The 22792-nt window shown below is 37.4% G+C and overlaps 1 protein-coding gene across 2 annotated transcripts in view; it reads left to right on the top strand.

Moving 5' to 3' along the window:
• PRORP (protein only RNase P catalytic subunit) overlaps nt 1-22792 on the top strand; it is a 160241-nt gene that overhangs the window by 50421 nt on the left and 87028 nt on the right. Inside the window, exon 6 of one of the 2 annotated variants that reach the window (XM_036881371.2) lies at nt 368-475. The exons of the other annotated variant lie outside the window; for it this stretch is intronic. Within the exon in view, the coding sequence (XP_036737266.1) occupies nt 368-475 (108 nt within the window). The remainder of the gene's footprint in view (nt 1-367; nt 476-22792) is intronic. 2 annotated transcript variants of the gene reach the window in all.

The following is a 22792-nucleotide window of genomic DNA, read 5'->3' as shown; positions in this document are numbered from 1 at the left end:
TATTTCTCTTTGACTTACAGAGCAGGATATATAGATTTTGACATTTCATTCTCATGACTACCATGTGTGTCAGTTTAGTAGACTAAATAGCTGGTTACAGATGAAATACCATCAGCAAGTACTTTGTGAAGTGTAAAGGACTCTAAGATTATAAGATGTATTGGATCATTACATGATGTTTCATCTGTTTGCTGGTCTTTTCAGATTTCATTTTCAAAGTGTCTTTGTGTGTATGTGTGTGTGTGTGTGTGTGTGTGTTTAAGGGATGAATATTTTGACTTAACAGAACAATAATAAAAGTCATAACAGTATGTTTATAATAAAGTCCTTACTAAGTTCTTATTAATATTTTATCTTTATTTTTTAGGAACTTAAGAGATTTCAGAACTTTGTAAGATCCTGTCCTCCTTTTGATATTGTCATTGATGGGCTCAATGTTGCTAAAATGTTTCCTAAAGCTCGTGAATCTCAAGCTGTAAGTATAAGTTTTATTTTGTTATTCCAAATCTCTAAAAATATTTATTGTACCCATTTGTGATCTTCCTTGGTGTCTTAGCTCTCCATTTTTCCTTCCTCTAAAAGTAGCACCTAAAAAGTTCCACAGTAACCAACCGCTTTTCTAAGATTCACCTATTTTCACCTCTGGCAAGTAAGGGCTCTTAGAGGTTGGGCAATAGTGAGAGATTAAAAAGTCCATGTAAATAAAGAGCTAGTTCAGCCCTTATTATATAACCTTCAGCTAACCTTTTCCTAGGTCCCCACTCTGTCTTTGGAGCTATTCTATCATTTCCCTGTGGGTCACATCCGTGATAAATTTGAAATTTAACATGTGCTATCAATAGATAGAAATCACTCATTACTTATATTATTTTTTCCACACATATTATGTTCATAAATTAACCCAAGAAGTTCTTTTTTTTGTAAGTGCCCTAGTAGTTCCTAATAGAAATGTCATGATTTTTTTACAGCAGTAGTGAACAATTATTTTAATCCCCATTTTACAGGTTAGAAAATCAGAAAATTGTGGCCAGTTTATATAGTCAATCCTTAGAAAGCAGTCATAACATCAAAATTAGATTGTAGTGAGCTCCTCAGTTTCAAGCTTGTGGCTCTAATTGCTGGCAATCTATGGCCATTCATCTCTAGTAAGCTCTGTTATTTCTTAAAAATTGCTGCCAATTTAAAAGCTTTTTCTCAGAGATGCTACTAGTCCAATTTGGCCATTTATATGCAGAAAAGCTTTTGAGTACTATCAAAGGACAAGGCTGGTTTACAGAAATATCTTACATGTCTCCCTTTATGTTTGTGCCTATATTTTTATGGTCAAGTATTACTTTTAATCTTTTATTTTAAAAAAAAATAGCAAGTTGAAAATATTTTTGTCTCAAAGATGCTTGAAGGGCCCTTTGAGGCAGTAATATTGAGAAAGGCAAAGCTAGCGAAGGAGACACGGAATTATAATCACTAGTACATGGGGAACTTAGAGTCACAAGGGTTTATTCTAAAAAGTTCCCCATTTATTCTGTGAGAAATAAAAAGTTTCACATTTGTTTACCTATTATTTGACTTCCAACTTCACAGAAAGCACTAAAAATTGGCTTAGAAATATAATGTCCAAAGTACACTAACTTTTTGGGGGAAAGTAACATGTTGGAGATGATGTAATGACCACATCCCATGGCATTATGGGAGAATAATGTGCACATTTTGAAAGATCCAGCAGTTTTTGTCAAACAAAAAGGCAAAGAACAAGTGATTGACTGGGGATATCATAGGTATCTGCCACAACTTTTAGCTTTACTCTTAAGATAATTTAATGTTACCAACAGTTTAAGAAAAGTAATTGTTATTATTCAGCGCTTCAGAGGACTGTTCTCTTGAGGCAGTGCACTGGCATTATATTTTAGAAACAGCTTGGAGATTTAGCTTAAAGATGCCTCCTAAATAGGGAGAAAAAGTTTCCTTCTGAAGTTTTTTCTCAAATCTCTGAAGCTAGAGATGTATAAAAGGCATTATCGAAGATGGGATTAAAGATGGCAGCGTGAGAGGTGAGACAGAAACCTTCTCCTAAAACCACATATAATATGAAAATATAGCAAATACATCTAATCCTGAAAGAGCAACAGGAAAGAAGGCTGCAGCAGACTGCCTACACCTGGGGAAAACAGCAAACCTCAAGGAAAAGGGTAAAGTACCAAAGCTGTGATCTGGAGGGACCCAAGCCCTTCCCCCACCCCAGCTCACCCGAGGGAGGAAGAGAAATAGAGCCGGGAGGGAGTGGAGGCCTAGGACTGCTGAACACCCAGCCCTGGAGATCTACTGTGGGAGCATGAACCTACATTATATGGTGCTTTGGAGGTTAGTGGGGTTGGGAAGCTAAGATAGGCAGAATACTTGGAGAGACAGTTTCCAGATGCTTATGGAAAACATGTATCCACAACCAGCTGCTCTGGGACAAAAGAAAGGCAGGCAGTTTGAGAGACTTCCTAACAGTAAGAGGGCTGCTAAAAGGGCAAAGATCGCACAGAGCTTGCTGCTCAGGAGAAAGGACAGGTGGACAAAATTGTCCAGGTGCACTCTGCCTAGCAGGTTGGGATCTTTCAGTAGCTTCAGGCACTGTATCCACTTGGTTGACTATGCTGCTATGAGGACCTCCACCGCAGTATGCAGCCTGCTGTCCTTCCTCCCAGCCGGCACCAGCTCACAAACCCGCCATTGTCCCAGGACAGCCAGAGGGCAGCCCCGCCTATGGCAGCTACAAGTGCAAAGCATAGAGGCTTCTCCCTGTGCACTCAGCCCACTGGCCCTGGTAGTGGAGTCAGGTACTGCAGCCAGAAAACAGGAAAGAGCTCTTTCCTCCTGCCAGGCACCAGCGCTCCTCACCTGTGACCCCCACCATCGCTCCAGGGGCTGGGCAGCTCCAGAGAGTAGAGTTTCTGGGCCCTAGAAGGCACCAACTACAAATATGAAATGTCAAAGGAACCTGGTTGAAACCAAATCCCACAAACACCAGAAAAAGGGCCAAGTGAAACTGAACTTATCAATCTTCCTGAAAGAGATTTCAAAATAAAAATCATAAACATCTCACAGAGCTACAGAAAAATATGTGGGGAAGGAGGGAGCAGGGGATTGAGGGGTATTATGATTGGTATACATGGCATAGGGGGGTCACAGGGAAGACAGTGTAGCACAGAAAAGACAAGTAGTGACTCTGGCATCTTACTACACTGATGGACAGTGATTTATTTCAATGGGGTACAGGAGGGACTTGATAATATGGGTGAATGTAGTAACCACAATGTTTTTCATGTGAAACTTTCATAAGAATGTATATCAATGATACCTTAATTTAAAAAAGTAAAGGCATATCATGTTTCCCATAGAACCCCTTTTAAAAAATTCTTTCAATGAATCTACTCTCAAGCCCTTTTGTAGCTTAGTTTTATTCTTTAACACTTTCTAGGTTGTCAGAAGTAGCTTCCCACTTTTTCTGTTAATATTTTAAGTAGCATTTTAGTTCAGAAATTAAGAACAGGGATTCTGAAGCCAGACCCTTTGAATTCCAGTCCTGGCTCTGCCACTTTTAATAGTTTTCATCATTTGTGCAAATAACTTACCCTCTCTCTGCCTTAGATTCCAAGTCTGTGAAATGGAGATTATAATAGTACCTATCTCATAAAGATGTTGTGAAGAATAAATGAGTAGCTAATATATGTAAGCCCTTGGCACACAGTAAGTACCTAATAGGTGAACTATTATTGTGATTATTAGAATTAACTTCCCCAATGCAGCCATAATCCTTGCAGACCCCCATTTAGCAATTTAAGATTTTTTTCATGTTGTGCCATCCATGTCAGTGGAGTTAAAAGAAAATGCAAAGCTTTACTCTAATATTAAACTCAATTTAGGTTAGGTACTCAAGTATTACTTGATTGAGAACTGAAGCCAGTACCATAAAAAACTTAAGAAAGTTTTAAAATATGATGATTTTAAGAAATTTTCTTTTCTCCTGATTATGAAAGTAATGTGTACTCATTGAAGAAAATTTGGAAATCACAGAAAAGAAAGTCCATATAATCTTACCATTCAGCTAATCATTGTCAGTGCTTTATTTCTTTGAAGCATTTTTCTGTTTATTTACCTAGTTGAGCCCCAACTATGTAAATAACTATATTTCTACATTTTGATTTACAGTTTTTGAAAGCCCTCAATAACAGTAAAAAGAGTAGAAGAATACATGTACTTTTAAAAATGTTTGAGATAGGAGGACTTTCAAAGCATACATATAAAACCCAGGAGCCTGAATGGGAAGAACAGAGAAATTTGCTAGACAGTAAAAAATATTCTGAACACTGTTAAAAGATAACATCAAAACTGAAATTCATGTGATAGGGGGCTGATTTCCTGATTATACCAAGGTATCGTATAAGCCTCTAAGAAAAATGTAAACTATGCAGCAGAAAAGTGGTTTAACTGTATTATAATTATAGATAGGCAAATAAAATATTTATCTTCCATATTGGCAGAGATTTAAAAGCTGGTAATATCCAGTATTTTGAATGGTTTGGAGAGGTAGGGAGGAGGGTATCAGTACAATATTTTTGGTAGGTGATTTAGCAATAACTTTGAATGGCTAAAATGTTGAAATCATATCTTAGGAACTAGTATGTTCATATATACTAATCACCAATTTTATAGTCACAAAATTTATAGTACATAATGTTATATATCCAAGTATATTAGTTATAGCATTGTTTATAAGCAGAAAAGTCTAATTAACCTAAATATCTCTCAGTGTAGGACCTGATATATATATATATTGAAACATCATGTTAAATGAGTAAGATAGATCTACATATGCTGATACAGAACAATAGCCAAAATAAGTGTAAGACGCAAGTTGAGGAACAGCAAGCATAGGATGGCCTCACTTGTGTTTAAAAACAAAACAAAGGATTACCTATATGTAAATGTTTGTTAGATAAATTTGTGTATGCCTAGAAACTAAATCTACATAAAAGCTCAACAATAGTTAGTTAACTTTAGGAGTTGGTGAAAAGAGTATAAATAACGAGAGAATTTCCATTTTCCTTTGTATTTAAAATTTTTTTCTTTCATAATGAGTACTTAAAAATTTTTTAAAAACCACCATCAGGAACAAAAAATGTGAAAAGGCTTTCTTGGCAAATATTCTAAAATAACTACATAATACTCTATGTCTTATGTATGTACCACAATTTTTAATCATTTCCCTGTTGATGGGCATACTAGATTGTTCCCTATTTTTCACTATGGTAAGTAGTGTTTAGAAGATGATCCCTGTGCATGTTTCAGATGATTTCTTTAAAATAGATTCCCAGACTTAGAACTCTTGAGTCAAAGGGTATGGATGTTTTTAAAGGTCTCACTACATATTGCCAAATTGCTTTCCGGAATGATTGTAGCAATTTATACTCCCACCAATAGTGTATAAAATGCTCAGATAGAGCACATTTCTTCAATGTGGTTTATTCCATGGTTGCTTCAACTGTTTAGTTACATTTGTGCTGTGAATCTGCTAAGTGAAAAGAGCTAGATGTTCTTTCTCCCGTTTTTTAGATCAAACACTTAAAAAATTCGTGAACATAGTTGAATGAAAACAGTCCAGAAAGGAAATATTCTTGACTGTCTTATTTGTCTTGACTCTATTAATACAGTTGCTACAAGTGTACATAAAGGAAAGATTTGGAATCCTAGTTCTATGAGTTTTGAATTTTTAATCTTTGTGTGAAGTTTCCAGGTTTTTTTCTATAGAATAATGTGCAGATCATTTATGTTCCTCCCATTAACTCTCTGCATGATATGTTACAAATTCTTCTTGGTCCTTTTCCATTAATGGTTAATGATATATCAGCATTGCTCTCTGTAAGTTCATAAATGAGAAAAGACCATTTTTACATTCATTATAGAGAGTAGCTCTATAGTCACATATGATCTCAGAACCTAGAGTTGAGGGATGACAGAGATTAAGGAGCAAAACAATAAGTTCTGGTTGTAAATTTATTTATTTTCTCAGCTTTTCATTTGCATCTTTTTTATATCTTCATTTTCTTTGAAGCCAGAGTATGTCTTACAATTAATGTCAGAAGAAACTTGCCAGCCACCATATAGAGCTGAGACTGACTGGTGGTTGCCAATGCCTGGATATGTGCAAATTTAGCTACACAGTCTGTTCATCTACTTGTTACCTCAGTTGAATTAGTTGTAACAAGTTGAGTTAATTTTATAATTTATTTGAAATTTAAATATTTCCCGAAGTTTTCTAACAGTGAAGTCAAAGGTAGTGGTAATTGACATATTTCTCAGATTAATGTCTAGAATTTAAAAGCAAGGATTGTTATAACTGATCTTTGCATTTTGAAAAGCTGTCATTCAGATGCAAACTTCTGTTTCCCAAAAGCTTCCCATAGACATTCAAGTTGATTAACTTATGGAATGGCATGAGTCGTTGAAATAAAAAGCAATAATCAAATGTAAAATACAGGTAAAACACCAGTATTCTTCAGTTCATCTTGCTGTTGGTCCTAAAAGTGGTACAAAAGTTTAAGGTGAAAAACACAGATTCTAAGGAGAGTGGTATGTAACCTATCACCATGAGGATGTACAAAGCTGCTATGGCTGAAAGTGATTTAAAGAACCTTTAACTCAGATGTAAAGGTTTATTTTAAAATATTCATTGTAATTCTGAAAAAAGAATATAGTGTGGAACTATATGGATGAATATATGATTATTGGTTACTGAACAAGAAAATTTCTTTGCTTAAAAGTTACTACTAAATTAGTGGTTCATCTTATGTTTTTCGTGTCTTAATATGATTACAGTATATGATAAAAGGTACTGGAGATATTAAAGTCCCTGACTGGATTTCATTTTTAGCCTAATTTAGTCATATCGCAATTCTTTAAAATCTACATTAGTTTTCTTTTTGTTTTGTTAAGGTATAATTCATAAACCATAATATTCACCTTTTAAAATGTACAATTCAGTGGTTTTTAGTATATATACAAAGTTTTGTGACCATTACCACTGTCTAATTCCAGAACATTTCATTTCCCCAAAAGTAACCTTATACCCATTTATGGTCACTCCTGGTTTCTTCCTCCCCTTAGTTCCTGGAAACCACCAATATATTTTCTGTCTTTATGAATTTGGTTATTCTAGACATTTCATATTTTTGCTTAGCATAATGTTTCCAGAGTTCATCCATATTGTAACATCAGTCACTATGTCATTCCTTTTTATTGCTGAATAATATTCCATTGTATGGATATGTCACTTCTATTTATCCATTTATTATTTTGTGGACATTTGGGTTATTTCTACTTTGGGGACTGTTAAGAATAATGCTGCTGTGAACATATCATGTACAAGTTTTTGTGTGGACATGTTTTCAGTTCTCTTGGATATATATACCTATGAGTGGAATTGGCAGGTCATACGGTAACTCTGTTTAACCTTCTGAGGAACTGCCAAACTTCCAAAATGGCAGCAACATTTTACATTCCCATCAAGAGTATGTAAAATTTCCAATTTCTCCACATCCTCACCAACAATTGTTATTACCAGTTTCTTTCATTATAGCCACTCTGATGGGTATGAAGTGGTATCTCATTGTGGTTTCATTTGTATTTTCTTAATGATTAGTGATGCTGAGCATCTTTTCATGTGCTTATTGTCTGTTTGTGTATCTTTTTTGCAGAAATGTCTGTTAACATTTCTTAAATAGGGTTACTTTATTGTCTGGTTGTAATTTTTTACATATTCTGAATAGTAGGCTTTTATCAGATACATGATTTGTAAATATCCCATTGGGATTGTCTTTTCAATTTCCTGATAGTATCCTTTAAAGCACAAATATTTTTTTTTATTTTGGTATCACTAATCTACAATTACATGAAGAACATTATGTTTACTAGGCTCCCCCCTTCACCAAGTCCCCCCCACATACCCCTTCACAGTCACTGTCCATCTGCGTAGGAAGATGCTGTGAAATCACTACTTGTCTTCTCTGTTGCACAGTCCTCCCCATACCCCCCACGCACTATACATGCTAATCATAATGCCCTTTCTTTTTCCCCACCCTTATCCTTCCCTTCCCTCCCATCTTCTCCAGTCCCTTTCCTTTTGGTAACTATTAGTCCATTCTTGAGTTCTGTGATTCTGCTGCTGTTTTGTTCCTTCAGTTTTCCTTTGTTCTTATACTCCACATGTGAGTGAAATCATTTGGTACTTGTCTTTCTCCACCTGGCTTATTTCACTGAGCATAATATCCTCTAGCTCCATCCATGTTGTTGCGAATGGTAGGATCTGTTTTTTCTTATGGCTGAGTAATATTCCATTGTGTATATGTACCACATCTTCTATATCCATTCATCTACTGATGGACATTTAGGTTGCTTCCATATCTTGGTTATTGTAAATACTGCAGCGATAAACATAGGGGTGCATCTGTCTTTTTCAAACTGGAGTGCTGCATTCTTAGGGTAAATTCCTAGAAGTAGAATTCCTGGGTCAAATGGTATTTCTATTTTGAGCATTTTGAGGAGCCTCCATAGTGCTTTCCACAATGGTTGAACTAATTTACATTCCCACCAGCAGTGTAGGAGGGTTCCCCTTTGTCCACACCCTCGCCAACATTGGTTGTTGTTTGTCTTTTCGATGATGGCAATCCTTACTGGTGTGAGGTGATATCTCATTGTGGTTTTAATTTGAATTTCTCTGATGATTAGCGATGTGTAGCATCTTTTCATGTGCCTGTCGGCCATCTGGATTTCTTCTTTAGAGAACTGTCTATTCAGCTCCTCTGCCCATTTTTTAAATTGGATTATTTGCTTTTTGTTTGTTGAGGTGTGTGAGCTCTTTATATATTTTGGATGTCAATCCTTTATCGGATCTGTCATTTATGAATATGTTCTCGCATACTGTAGGATACCTTTTTGTTCTGTTGATGGTGTCCTTTGCTGTACAGAAGCTTTTTAGCTTGATATAGTCCCACTTGTTCACTTTTGCCTTTGTTTCCCTTGCCCGGGGAGATATGTTCATGAAGAAGTCACTCATGTTTATGTCCATGAGATTTTTGCCTATGTTTTTTTCTAAGAGTTTTATGGTTTCATGACTTACATTCAGGTCTTTGGTCCATTTGGAGTTTACTTTTGTGCATGGGGTTAGACAATGATCCAGTTTCATTCTCTTACATGTAGCTGTCCAGTTTTGCCAGCACCATCTGTTGAAGAGACTGTCATTTCCCCATTGTATGTCCATGGATCCTTTATCGTATATGAATTGGCCATGTATGTTTGGGTTAATGCCTGGAGTCTCTATTCTGTTCCACTGGTCTGTGGCTCTGTTCTTGTGCCAGTACCAAATTGTCTTGATTACTATGGCTTTGTAGTAGAGCTTGAAGTTGGGGAGCGAAATCCCCCCCACTTTATTCTTCCTTCTCAGGATTTCTTTGGCTATTCGGGGTCTTTGATGGTTCCATATGAATTTTTGAACTATTGGTTCCAGTTCATTGAAGAATGCTGTTGGTAATTTGATAGGGATTGCATCGAATCTGTATATTGCTTTGGACAGGATGGCCATTTTGACGATATTAATTCTTCCTAGCCAGGAGCATGGGATGAGTTTCCATTTGTTAGTGTCCTCTTTAATTTCTCTTAAGAGTGTCTTGTAGTTTTCAGGGTATAGGTCTTTCACTTCCTTGGCTAGGTTTATTCCTAGGTATTTTATTCTTTTTGATGCTATTGTGAATGGAATTGTTTTCCTGATTTCTCTTTCTATTAGTTCATTGTTAGTGTATAGGAAAGCTACTGATTTCTGTGTGTTAATTTTGTATCCTGCAACTTTGCTGAATTCTGATATTAGTTCTAGTAGATTTGCAGTGGAGTCTTTAGGGTTTTTTATGATAAAAACTCTCTTTTTGCAATATCATGTCATTTGCAAATAGTGACAGTTTGACTTCTTCTTTACCAATCTGGATTCTTTGTATTTCTTTGTTTTGTCTGATTGCCGTGGCTAGGACCTCCAGTACCACGTTGAATAACAGTGGGGAGAGTGGGCATCCCTGTCTTGTTCGCGATCTCAGACGAAAAGGTTTCAGCCTCTCGCTGTTCAGTATGATGTTAGCTGTGGGTTTATCATATATGGCCTTTATTATGTTGAGGTACTTGCCCTCTATGCCCATTTTGTTGAGAGTTTTTATCATGAACGGATGTTGAATTTTGTCAAATGCTTTCTCAGCATCTATGGAGATGATCATGTGGTTTTTGTCCTTCTTTTTGTTGATGTGGTGGATGATTTTGATGGATTTTCGAATGTTGTACCATCCTTGCATCCCTGGGATGAATCCCACTTGGTCATGGTGTATGATCCTCTTGATGTATTTTTGAATTTGGTTTGCTAATACTTTGTTGAGTATTTTTGCATCTACGTTCATCAGGGATATTGGTCTGTAGTTTTCTTTCTGGTGGGGTCTTTGCCTGGTTTTGGTATTAGTGTGATGTTGGCTTCATAGAATGAGTTTGGGAGTATTCCCTCCTCTTTTATTTTTTGGAAAACTTTAAGGAGAATGGGTGTTATGTCTTCTCTGTATGTCTGATAAAATTCCGAGGTAAATCCATCTGGCCCGGGGGTTTTGTTCTTGGGTAGTTTTTTCATTATGGATTCAATTTCGTTGCTGGTAATTGGTCTGTTTAGATTTTCTGTTTCTTTCTGGGTCAGTCTTGGAAGGTGGTATTTTTCTAGGAAGTTGTCCATTTCTCCTAGGTTTTCCAGGTTGTTAGCATATAGATTTTCATAGTATTCTCTAATAATTCTTTGTATTTCTGTGGGGTCCGTCGTGATTTTTCCTTTCTCATTTCTGATTCTGTTGATTTGTGTTGACTCTCTTTTTCTCTTAATAAGTCTGGCTAGAGGCTTATCTATTTTGTTTATTTTCTCGAAGAACCAGCTCTTGGTTTCATTGATTTTTTTCTATTGTTTTATTCTTCTCAATTTTATTTATTTCTTCTCTGATCTTTATTATGTCCCTCTGTCTGCTGACCTTAGGCCTCATTTGTTCTTCTTTTTCCAATTTCGATAATTGTGACATTAGACTATTCATTTGGGATTGTTCCTCCTTCTTTAAATATGCCTGGATTGCTATATACTTTCCTCTTAAGACTGCTTTTGCTGCATCCCACAGAAGTTGGGGCTTTGTGTTGTTGTTGTCATTTGTTTCCATATATTGCTGGATCTCCATTTTAATTTGGTCATTGATCCATTGATTATTCAGGAGCATGTTGTTAAGCCTCCATGTGTTTGTGACCCTCTTTGCTTTCTTGGTACAATTTATTTCTAGTTTTATACCTTTGTGGTCTGAAAAGTTGGTTGGTAGGATTTCAATCTTTTGGAATTTACTGAGGTTCTTTTTGTCCTCGTATGTGGTCTATTCTGGAGAATGTTCCATGTGGACTTGAGAAGAATGTGTATCCTGTTGCTTTTGGATGTAGAGTTCTATAGATGTCTATTAGGTCCATCTGTTCTAGTGTGTTGTTCAGTGCCTCTGTGACCTTACTTATTTTCTGTCTGGTGGATCTGTCCTTTGGAGTGAGTGTTGTGTTAAAGTCTCCCAAAATGAATGCATTGCATTCTATTTCCTCCTGTAGTTCTGTTAGTATTTGTTTCACATATATTGGTGCTCCTCTATTGGGTACATATATGTTTATAATGGTTATATCCTCTTGTTGGACTGAGCTCTTTATCATTATGTAATGTCCTTCTTTATCTCTTGTTACTTTCTTTATTTTGACGTCTATTTTGTCTGATACTAATATTGCAACACCTGCTCTTTTCTCTCTGTTGTTTGCATGAAATATCTTTCTCCATCCCTTGACTTTTAATCTGTGCATGTCTTTGGGTTTGAGGTGAGTCTCTTGTAAGCAGCATATAGATGGGTCTTGCTTTCTTATCCATTCTATTACTCTGTGTCTTTTGATTGGTGTATTCAGTCCATTTACATTTAGGATGATTATTGAAAGATATGTACTTATTGCCATTGCAGGCTTTAGATTTGTGGTTACCAAAGGTTCAAGGTTAGCTTGTTTACTACCTTACTGCCTGACCTCACTCGCTTATTGAGCTGTTATAAACACAGTCTGATGATTATTTCTTTTCCTTCTTTTTCCTCCTCCTCCATTCTTCATATGTTGTGTGTTTTGTTCTGTGCTCTTTTTAGGAGTGCTCCCATCTAGAGCAGTCCCTCTAAGATACCCTGTAGAGGTGGTTTGTGGGAGGCAAATTCCCTCAACTTTTGCTTGTCTGGGAATTGTTTAATACATCCTTCATATTTAAATGATTATCATGCTGGATAGTGTATCCTTGGTTCAAGGCCCTTCTGTTTCATTGCATTAAATATATCGTGCCATTCTCTTCTGGCCTGTAAGGTTTCTGTTGAGAATTCTGATGATAGCCTGATGGGGTTTGCTTTGTTGGTGACCTTTTTTTCTCTCTCTGGCTACCTTTAATACTCTGTCCTTGATCTTTGCCATTTTAATTGTTATGTGTCTTGGTGTTGTCCTCTTTGGATCCCGTCTCTCGGGAGTTCTGTGTACCTTCGTAGTCTGAGCAACTATTTCCTCCCCCACTTTGGGGAAGTTCTCAGCAATTATTTCTTCAAAGACACTTTCTATCCCTTTTTCTCTTTCTTCTTCCTCTGTTACCCCTATAATGTGGATATTGTTCCTTTTGGATTGGTCACACAGTTCTCTTAATTTTGTTTCATTCCTGGAGATCCTTTTATCTCTCTCTGCATCAGCTTCTATGTGTTCCTGTTCTCTGGATTCTATTCCATCAATGGTCTCTTGCATCTTATCCATTCTGCTTATAAATCCTTCCAGAGTTTGTTTCACTTCCGTAATATCCTTCCGGATATCTGTAATCTGCCTCCGGACGTCTTTACTGTCCCTCCAGACTTCATGCGTTAGCTCTTGTGTATTTCTCTGCAGCTCTGTCAGCATGTTTATGATTTTTATTTTGAATTCTTTTTCAGGGAGACTGGTTAGGTCTGCCTCTGTAGATCCTTTCTCAGGTGTTGTTTGAAGTATCTTGGACTGGACCAAATTTTTTTGCCTTTTCATGGTGATAGCAGTGGCTGTAGGCAGGTTGCGGGTATGTCAACTGGGAGAAGAAAGTCCTTTCCTGCTTGCTGGATGCCTTGCCCTTCTCCGCTGCCTGTGACAGTTACCCGCACTCCTGAAGCAGCCACCAGGTTAGTCCCCTAAGCTGCTGTGGGTGGGTGTCCATCAGAGCAGCGCGGAGCCCTGCGGGGAGTGGCAGGCACGCCAGGTGCGCTCCTCTGTGCTAGCGGTGACCCTGCCAGGCAGCTCTGTGCCAGCAGTGGCCTTTGGGTCTGGCCTGGGCGGCTGTGCCTTGGGCTGGGATTCCAGTCAGTTGCTGGGAGCACACCTGCTCCCTCTGGCTCTGCTGCCGGTGTGCACGGGCCTCTACTGGGCTCCTCTGGCTCCCCTGCCGCCGGTGCACGCAAGCCGTGCCCGGGCCGTTCGGTCGCGCCACTGCGGGTTCGCACAAGCCTCTCCTGGTCTCCTCTGGTTCCGTTGGCGCACGGATCTGCTCTTGGTCCCTTCTGGTGCTGCCATCCCCGGCACGCGGTGCCACTCTCCCGCTACTGGGCTGGTGTGTCGGGGTCCGCGCCAGTTGGAGGAACGACTGGCAGGATGCTTAGTGTCATCAGGGGCTTCAGAGCTGCACTGCCTCCCCAGGGTTTAGGGTGCCTAAGGTTCCCCGAGATTCCTAGCCGCTGTCTATGTGTGCCGCGACAACTTCGTCCAGCAATGGGGTCCTTGTGTCTTTAAGACTTGCAGAAAGCACTCGCTTTTCTTTTTTCTCAGGGGCGCCGGTTGTGGGGACCTGCCCACAGGTTTTGCTTTTCCTTTTCTCTAATATCCAGCACCCCGTGCACCTTGTCTCTGCATTCCGGGTGCGAATTTCCAGAGCTGGTTGTTTAGCAGTCCTGGGCTTTCACTCCCTCCCCATTCCAACTCCTTTCTTCCCACCGGGTTTTGGGGTGGGGGGAGCGTTCGGGTCCCGCCTGGTCACGGCTTGTATCTTACCCGCTTCATGTGATGCTGAGTTCTCACAGATGTAGATGTATCCTGGCTGTTGTACTGCATCCACTGGTGTCTCTTTTAGGAATAGTTGTATTTATTGTATTTTCATAAATATTTATGTTTTGGGGGAGGAGATTTCCTCTGAACTATTCACGCTGCCATCTTCCCATGCTAAAGCACAAGTATTTTTAATTTTGATGAAGTCCAGTTTATCTATTTTTTCTTTTGTTATCTGTCAAATAAAATAGTCTAATCTATGAAGACTTACACTTGTGTTCTCTTGTAAGAGTTTTATAGTTCTACTTATTGCATTTATAGTGTCTTGGGTTGGTGGATAAGCCAACATAATTTTGAGTATAGTTAGAGATTCAGACAGGACTAGCATTGGCCCTTTTTATTTCATATTTATTTATTTATTTATTGTGTGTAACACATTTTAAAAAAATTAAGGTATCATTGATGTACACTCTTGTGAAGGTTTCACAGGAAAAACATTGTGGTTACTAAATTCACCCATAATATCAAGACCCCCACATACTCCACTGAAGTCACTGTCCATCACTGTAGTAAAATGCCAGAGTCACTACTTGTCATTTCTGTGCTACACTGTCTTCCCTGTGACCTCTGCCACACTAAGTGTACCAATCATAATACTCCTCAATCCCATTCTTCATCCCTCCCCAGTCACCTTCCCCAACCCTCCCCTCTGGTAACTGCTAGTCCCTTCTTAGAATCTGTGAATCTGCTGCTGTTTTGTTCCTTCAGTTTTGCTTTGTTATTATACTCCACAAATGAGGGAAATCATTTGGTACTTGTCTTTCTCTGCCTGGCTTATTTCGTTGAGCATAGTACCCTCTACTTCCATCCGTGTTGTTGTAAATCATAGGATTTGTTTTCTTCTTATGACTGCATAATATTCCACCGTGTGAATGTACCACATCTTCTTTATCCATTCATCTACTGGACACTTAGGTTGCTTCCATTTCTTGGCTATTATAAATAGTGCTGCAATAAACATAGGGGTGCATATGTCTTTTTGAATCTGAAATCTTGCTTTCTTTGGGTAAATTCCTAGGAGTGGAATTCTTGGGTCAAATGGTATTTCTATTTTTAGTTTTTTGTGGAACCTCAATATTGCTTTCCACAGTGGTTGAACCAGCTTACATTCCCACCAGCAGTGTAGGAGGGTTCCCCTTTCTCTGCATCCTCACCAGCATTTATTGTTCCTAGTCTTTTCGATGTTGGCCATCCTTACTGGTATGAGGTGTTATCTCATTGTGGTTTTAATTTGCATTTCCCTGATAATTAGCTATGTGGAGCATCTTTTCATGTGCCTTTTGGCCATTCTGAACTTCTTTGAAGAGTCTGTTCATATCCTCCACCCATTTTTTAATTGGGTTATTTGTGTTTTGAGTGTTGAGGTGTGTGGGTTCTTTATATATTTTGGGTGTTAACACTTATTGAATATATCATTTACAAATATATTCTCCCATACTGTAGGATGTCTTTTTGTTCTACTGATGGTGTCCTTTGCTGTACAGAAGATTTTTAGTTTGATGTTGTCCCATTTGATCATTTTTGCTTTTGTTTCCCTTGCCTGAGGAGATGCCTTCAGGAAAAAGTTGCTCATGTTTATATTCAAGAGATTTTTGCTTATGTTTTCTTCTGAGAGTTTTATGGTTTCATGACTTACATTGAAGTCTTTGATCCATTTTGAGTTTACTTTGGTGTATGAGGTTAAACAATAAACCAGTTTCATTCTCTTGCATCTAGCTGTCCAGTTTTGCCAACACCAGCTGTTGATGAGGCTGTCATTTCCCCATGGATGTATGTCCATTACTTATTTATGGTATATTAATTGACCATTTACGCTTGGGTTTATATCTGGGCTCTCTATTCTGTTCCATTGACCTATTGGTCTGTTCTTGTGCCAGTACCAAATTGTCTTGATTACTGTGGCTTTGTAGTAGAGCTTGAAGTTAGGGGGCTTAATTCCCTCAGCTTTATTCTTCCTTCTTAGGATTGTGTTGGCTATTCGGTGTCTTTTGTGGTTCCATATGAATTTTAGAACTATTTGCTCTACTTTGTTGAAGAATGCATTTTTATTTTGATAGAAATTGCATTGAATCTTTAGATTGCTTTAGACAGGATGGCCATTTTGACAATATTAATTCTTCCTATCCATGAGCATAGGATGCATTTCCATTTATTGGTATCTTTAATTTCACCGATGAGTATCTTATAGCTTTCAGGGTATAGGTCTTTCAGTTCCTTGGCTAGGTTTATTCCTAGGTATTTTATTCTTTATGGTGCAATTGTGAATGCAATTGTTTTCCCAATTTCTCTTTCTGCTAGTTCATCATTAGTGTATAGGAATGCAACAGATTTCTGTGTATTGATTTTGTATCCTGCAACTTTGCTGAAATCACCTATTAGTTCTAGAGGTTTGGGGTGTATTCTTTGGGGTTTTTTATGTACAATATCATGTCATCTGAAAACAGTGACAGTTTGACTTCTTTCTTACCAATCTGGATGCCTTTCATTTCTTTGTGTTTTCTGCTTGCTGTGGCTAGGACCTCCAGAACTAGGTTGAATAAAAGTGGGGAGAGTGGTCATCCTTGTCTTGTTCCCAGTCGTAAAGGAAAAGCTTTCAGCTTTTTGCTGTTTCATATGATGTTGGCTGTGGATTTGTCAATATGGCCTTTATTATATTGAGGTACTTGGCCTCTATACCCATTGTTGTTGAGAGTTTTTATCATGAATGGATGTTGAATTTGGTCAAATGCTTTTTCAGCATCTATGGAGATGATCATGTGGTTTTTGTCCCTCTTTTTGTTGATGTGGTAGATGATGTTGATGGATTTTTTAATATTGTACCATCCTTGCATCCTTGGAATAAATCCTACTTGATCATGATAGATGGTTTTTTTGAATTTGGTTTGCTAATATTTTGTTGAATATTTTTGCATCTATGTTCTTCAGGGATATTGGTTGGTAATTTTTTTTTCTGTGTGTTTTTTTCATCTGGTTTGGTATTACCGTGATGTCCTCATAGAATGAGTTTGGAAGTGTTGCCTCTTCTAGTTTTTGGAAAACTTTAAGGAGGGTATTAGGTCTTCACTAAATGTTTCATAAAATTCTGTGGTGAAGCCATCTGGTCCAGGAATTTTGTTCTTAGGTAGTTTTTTGATTACCAATTCTATTTTGTTGCTGAAATTGGTCTGTTCAGATTTTTCTCTTTCTTCCTGGATCACTTTTAGAGGGTTGTATTTTTCTAGAAAGTCCATTTATTCTAGGTTATCCAGTTTGTTAGCATATAATTTTTCATAGTATTCTCTACTAATTCTTTGTATTTCTGTGGTGTTTGTAGTGATTTTTCCTTTCAAATTTCTAATTCTGTTTCTGTGTGTAGACTCTTTTTTTCTTGATAAATCTGGCTAGGGGTTTATCTATTTTGTTAAAGAACCGGCTCCTGGTTTTCATTGATTCTTTCTATTGTTTTATTCTTCTTGATTTTATTTACTTCTCCTCTAAGCTTTATTGATGTTTCCTTTTGTAGAGACTTTGGGCCTCATTTGTTCTTCATTTTCAAGTTTCCTTAATTGTGAATTTTGAGTGTTCATATGGGATTGTTGTTCTTTCTTGAGATAAGCCTGTATTGAAATATACTTCCCTCTTAGCGTGGCCTTCTCTGCATCCCACAGATTTTGTGTGTTGAGTTATTGTTGTCATTTGTCTCCATATATTGCTTGACCTCTGTTTTTATTTGGTCATTGATCCATTGATTATTGAGGAGCATGCTGTTAAGCCTCTGTGTGCTTGTGGGCTTTTTTGTTTTCTTTGCATAATTTATTTCTAGTTTCATACCTTTGTCGTCTGAGAACTGACTGGTACAATTTCAATCTTTCTGAATTTACTGAGGCTCTTTTTGTGGCCTAGTATATGATCTATTCTTGAAAATGTTCTGTATGCACTTGAGAAGAATGTGTATCCTGCTGTTTTTGAGTGGATTGTTCTGTAGCTATCTGTTAGGTTCATCTGTTCTAATGTGTTGTTCAGTGCCTCTGTCTCCTTAGTTATTTTCTGGTTGGTCTGTCCTTTGAAATGAGTTGTGTGTTGAAGTCTCCTAAAATGAATGCATTGCATTCTATTTCCCCCTTTATTTCTGTTAGTATTTGTTTCACATATGTCAGTGCTCCTATGTTGAGTGCATAGATATTTATAATGGTTATGTTCTCTTGTCGGACTGACCCCTTTATCATTATGTAATGTCCTTCTTTGTCTCTTGTTGCATTCTTTGTTTTGAAGTCTATTTTGTCTGATACAAGTACTGCAACTGCTGCTTTTTTATCCTTATTAGTTGCATGAGATATCTTTTTCCATCCCTTCACTTTTAGTATGTGTATGTCTTTGGGTTTGAAGTGAGTCTCTTTTAGGCAGCACATAGGCGAATTTTGTTTTTTTATCCATTCAGTGACTCTGTGTCTTTTGATTGGTGCATTCAGAGCAGTTACATGTAGATTGATTATCGATAGGTATGTACTTATTGCCACTGCAGACTTTAGGTTCGTGGTTACCAAAGGTTCAAGGGTAAATTCTTTACTATCTAACAGTGTAACTTAACTCACTTAATATACTATTACACAACTAAATGTTCTTTTTCTTTTCCTCCTTCTCCATTCTTTATTAGGTATCATATTCTGTACTCTGTGTGTGTCCCTTGACTGATGTTGGGGTAGTTGATTTGATTTTGCTTCTGCTTAGTAATTAATTGGTCTACTTTCTTTACTGTGGTTTTATTTCCTCCTGTGACAGCTATTTAGCCTTAGGACCACCTCCATCTATAGCAGTCAAAATATATTGTAGAGATGGTTTGTGGGAACTAAATTCTCTCAGCTTTTGCTTATCTGGAAATATGTTTAATCCCTCCTTCAAATTTAAACGATAATCTTGTCCAGAAGAGTATTGTTGGTTCGAGGCCCTTCTGCTTCATTGAATTAAATATATCATGCCACTCCCTCTGGCCTGTAAGATTTCTGTTGAGATGTCTGTTGATAGCCTGATCGGTTTCACTTTTTTATTTTTTATTTTTTTATTTTATTTTTTTTTGGTAGATAATTATTTTTTATTGAAGGGTAGTTGACACACAGTATTACATTACATTAGTTTCAGGTGTACAACACAGTGATTCAATATTTATATACATGATAATTCTAGGTACCAGCTATCACCATACCAAGTTGTTACAATATGTTGACTATATTCCTTATGCTATACATTACATCCCAGTTACTTATTTATTTTACCATTGGAAGTGTGTACTTTTTTTTTTTTTTTGTGAGGGCATCTCTCATATTTATTGATCAAATGGTTGTTAACAACAATAAAATTCTGTATAGGGGAGTCAATGCTCAATGCACAATCATTAATCCACCCCAAGCCTAATTTTCGTCAGTCTCCAATCTTCTGAAGCATAACGAACAAGTTCTTACATGGAGAACAAATTCTTACATAGTGAATAACTTACATGGTGAACAGTACAAGGGCAGTCATCATAGAAACTTTCGGTTTTGCTCATGCATTATGAACTATAAACAGTCAGTTCAAATATGAATACTCATTTGATTTTTTTTTTTTTTTTTTTAATAATTATTTTTTATTGAAGGGTAGTTGACACACAGTATTACATTACATGAGTTTCAAGTGTACAACACAGTGGTAGAACATTTATATACATAATTCTAGGTTCCAGCTATCACCCTATCAGGCTGTTACAATATCTTGACTATATTCCTTATGCTCTACATTACATCCCGGTTACTAATTTATTTTACCATTGGAAGTTTGTGCTTTTTTTTTTTTTTTTTTTGTGAGGGCATCTCTCATATTTATTGATCAAATGGTTGTTAACGACAATAAAATTCTGTATAGGGGAGTCAATTCTCAATGCACAATCATTATTCCACCCCAAGCCTAATTTTTGTCAGTCTCCAATCTTCTGAGGCATAACAAACAAGTTTTTACATGTAGAACAAATTCTTACATAATGAATAAGTTACATAGTGAACAGTACAAGGGCAGTCATCACAGAAACTTTCGGTTTTGCTCATGCATTATGAACTATAAACAGTCAGTTCAAATATGAATACTCATTTGGTTTTTATACTTGATTTATATGTGGATACCACATTTCTCTCTTTATTATTATTATTTTTAATAAAATGCTGAAGTGGTAGGTAGATACAAGATAAAGGTAGAAAACATAGTTTAGTGTTGTAAGAGAGCACATGTAGATGATCAGGTGTGTGCCTGTAGACTATGTGTTAATCCAAGCTAGACCAGGGCAATAAAACATCCACGTATGCAGAAGATTTCTCTCAGAACGGGGGGGTGAGGTTCTAAGCCTCACCTCTGTTGATCCCCAATTTCTCACCTGATGGCCCCCCTGCGACTGTGCCTGTCTTAGGTTGTTCCTCCCTTGAGGAATCTTACCCGTCTCTGGCTAACCAGTCATCTTCCGGGGCCATACAGGGAAATGTGAAGTTGGTAAGTGAGAGAGAAGCCTTATTGTTTGAAAAAGTTAGCTTTTTACTTCTTTGCATATTTATGCCCTGTGGCTTCTATGCCCAGCCTTTGTCCTGAGGTATCTTTACCACTTGGAAGAATTATGATACTCAGTAAATTTGATATGAGGCACGAATTCTATTTAAGGGTTGTAATTAGGAAGGAAGAAGAAAAGCTATAGAAGTAGCAGGCAGAAGAAAACATGGGAAGATTGATTATTTCTTTGACATATCTTCTTGTAGAGTAACTTCAGCATGTATAGGTTTTAAACTACTAATTAAATTGTGCACACACATTAACATAATAGTAGTATAGTTACATAACCAAAGCATACCTGTAATTACCAGCCATCTCCAGTGAAACCAAGAAAACCAGTTAGGCACCTTAGGTATTTGTGAAAACGTATCTATGATATGGTGGATATTGTCCAACTGAACTTGAACAGTCTGAGAGAAATGAGACAAATTAAAACAACCCATTCCTGGGGAATGTTCACATCCCTTATGTTCTTTTAACAGTAAATAGTCTGTAGTTGTAAGATTTTGGAGTGTTACAATTTGCACTTCTCCTAATTCTTGATTGAGTTCCAACAGTATAGATCCAGTCAAATTTGTTGTTTTACTGTATGCACAGGCCAGCTTAGATATCTCCTTCTTCATTCCCATGGCAAGTCCAGGAACTGGTGGGATGAGTGCATCTACAGCTGTAGCAGTGCGTGGATCTTTGTTGGGGTTTTTTGATGATCATCTCCTGGCATGAGTCTTCCAGACAGTGCTGATGTTGGAAGTTCTTTTTCATACCGTATCTTACTTCATTTTCGGGATAGCCAAATTAGGCTTTGATCCTCTGTATAAACTCAATCGGTTTCACTTTTTATGTCATCTTTTTTTACTCTTTGTCTGGTTTTAATACTCTGTCCTCATCCTTGATCTTTGCCATTTTAATTATTATATGTCTTGTTGTCTTCCTTGGATCCCTTGTGTTGGGAGATCTGTGCACCTCCATGGCCTGAGTGATTATCTTCTTGTCCAGACTGGGGAAGTTCTCAGCAATTACCTCCTCAAAGACACTTTCTATCTCTTTTTCTCTCTTCTTCTTCTTCTGGTACCCCTATAATGCAAATATTGTTCCATTTGGATGGTCACACAGTTCTCTTAATATTCTTTCATTCCTAGAGATCTTTTTTTCTCTCCGTGCCTCAGCTTCTTTGTACTCCTATTCTGTAATTTCTGTTTCATTTACCATCTCCTCCACTTCATCTAATTTGCTTTTAAATCCCTCCACTCTGTGTTTCATTTCAGATAGTGTGTTCTTTAATGTTTGTATGTCATTCTTCAATTCCTCCTGGAGTTCTTCAATATTTTTCTGTATCTCTGTGAGCATGTTTATGATTTTTAATTTAAAGTGCCTTTCAGGAAGATTGATGAGTCCTCTTTCTGGTGTTTATGGGATTTGGGGTTGAACCAGTTTCCTTTGATGTTTCATATTTGTAGGTGGTGCCCTTTTAGCACCCAGAAGCTCTACTCTCTAGAGCTGTGCAGCCCCTGAAGCGATGGTGGGGTTCTTAGGTGATTGGCTCTGGTGTTCCTTGGGGTCTGATGTTTCCCCTAGGTGTAGGCAGTCTGCTGCAGCTTCTTTCCTGTTTCTCTTTCAGGATTAGAAGTATTTGTTATATTTTCATATTATATGTGGTTTTGTGAGGAGGTTTCTGTCTCACCTCTCACAGTGCCACCTTTAAGCCTATCCCTAAGATTGGCCCTTTTTAATTCGCTTGTTTAACCTTTGGTATATCTGGGCAAAGTAAGACCTGTTACTCACTTTGTAGATGTTTTTTGAGTTTAAGGTGTATCCTTAAAAAATATATTTGGTTTTAAATTTTTAGATGAAGAAAAGTTCTTGTTTTTATTTTTATTTGTAAGAAGAGGGAAGAATTGTGAGTTGCTGGCAGATTTTGCTATGCTGAGTAATTAATTGGTCTACTTTCTTTACTGTGGTTTTATTTCCTCTGGTGACAGCTATTTAGCCTTAGGAACACTTCCATCTATAGCAGTCCCTCCAAAATACACTGTAGAGAAGGTTTGTG

The sequence above is a fragment of the Manis pentadactyla genome, chromosome 11 (genome assembly GCF_030020395.1).
Source record: "Manis pentadactyla isolate mManPen7 chromosome 11, mManPen7.hap1, whole genome shotgun sequence".
Classification (NCBI taxonomy): Eukaryota; Metazoa; Chordata; class Mammalia; order Pholidota; family Manidae; genus Manis; species Manis pentadactyla.
This window is presented reverse-complemented; position numbering and strand designations above follow the sequence as displayed.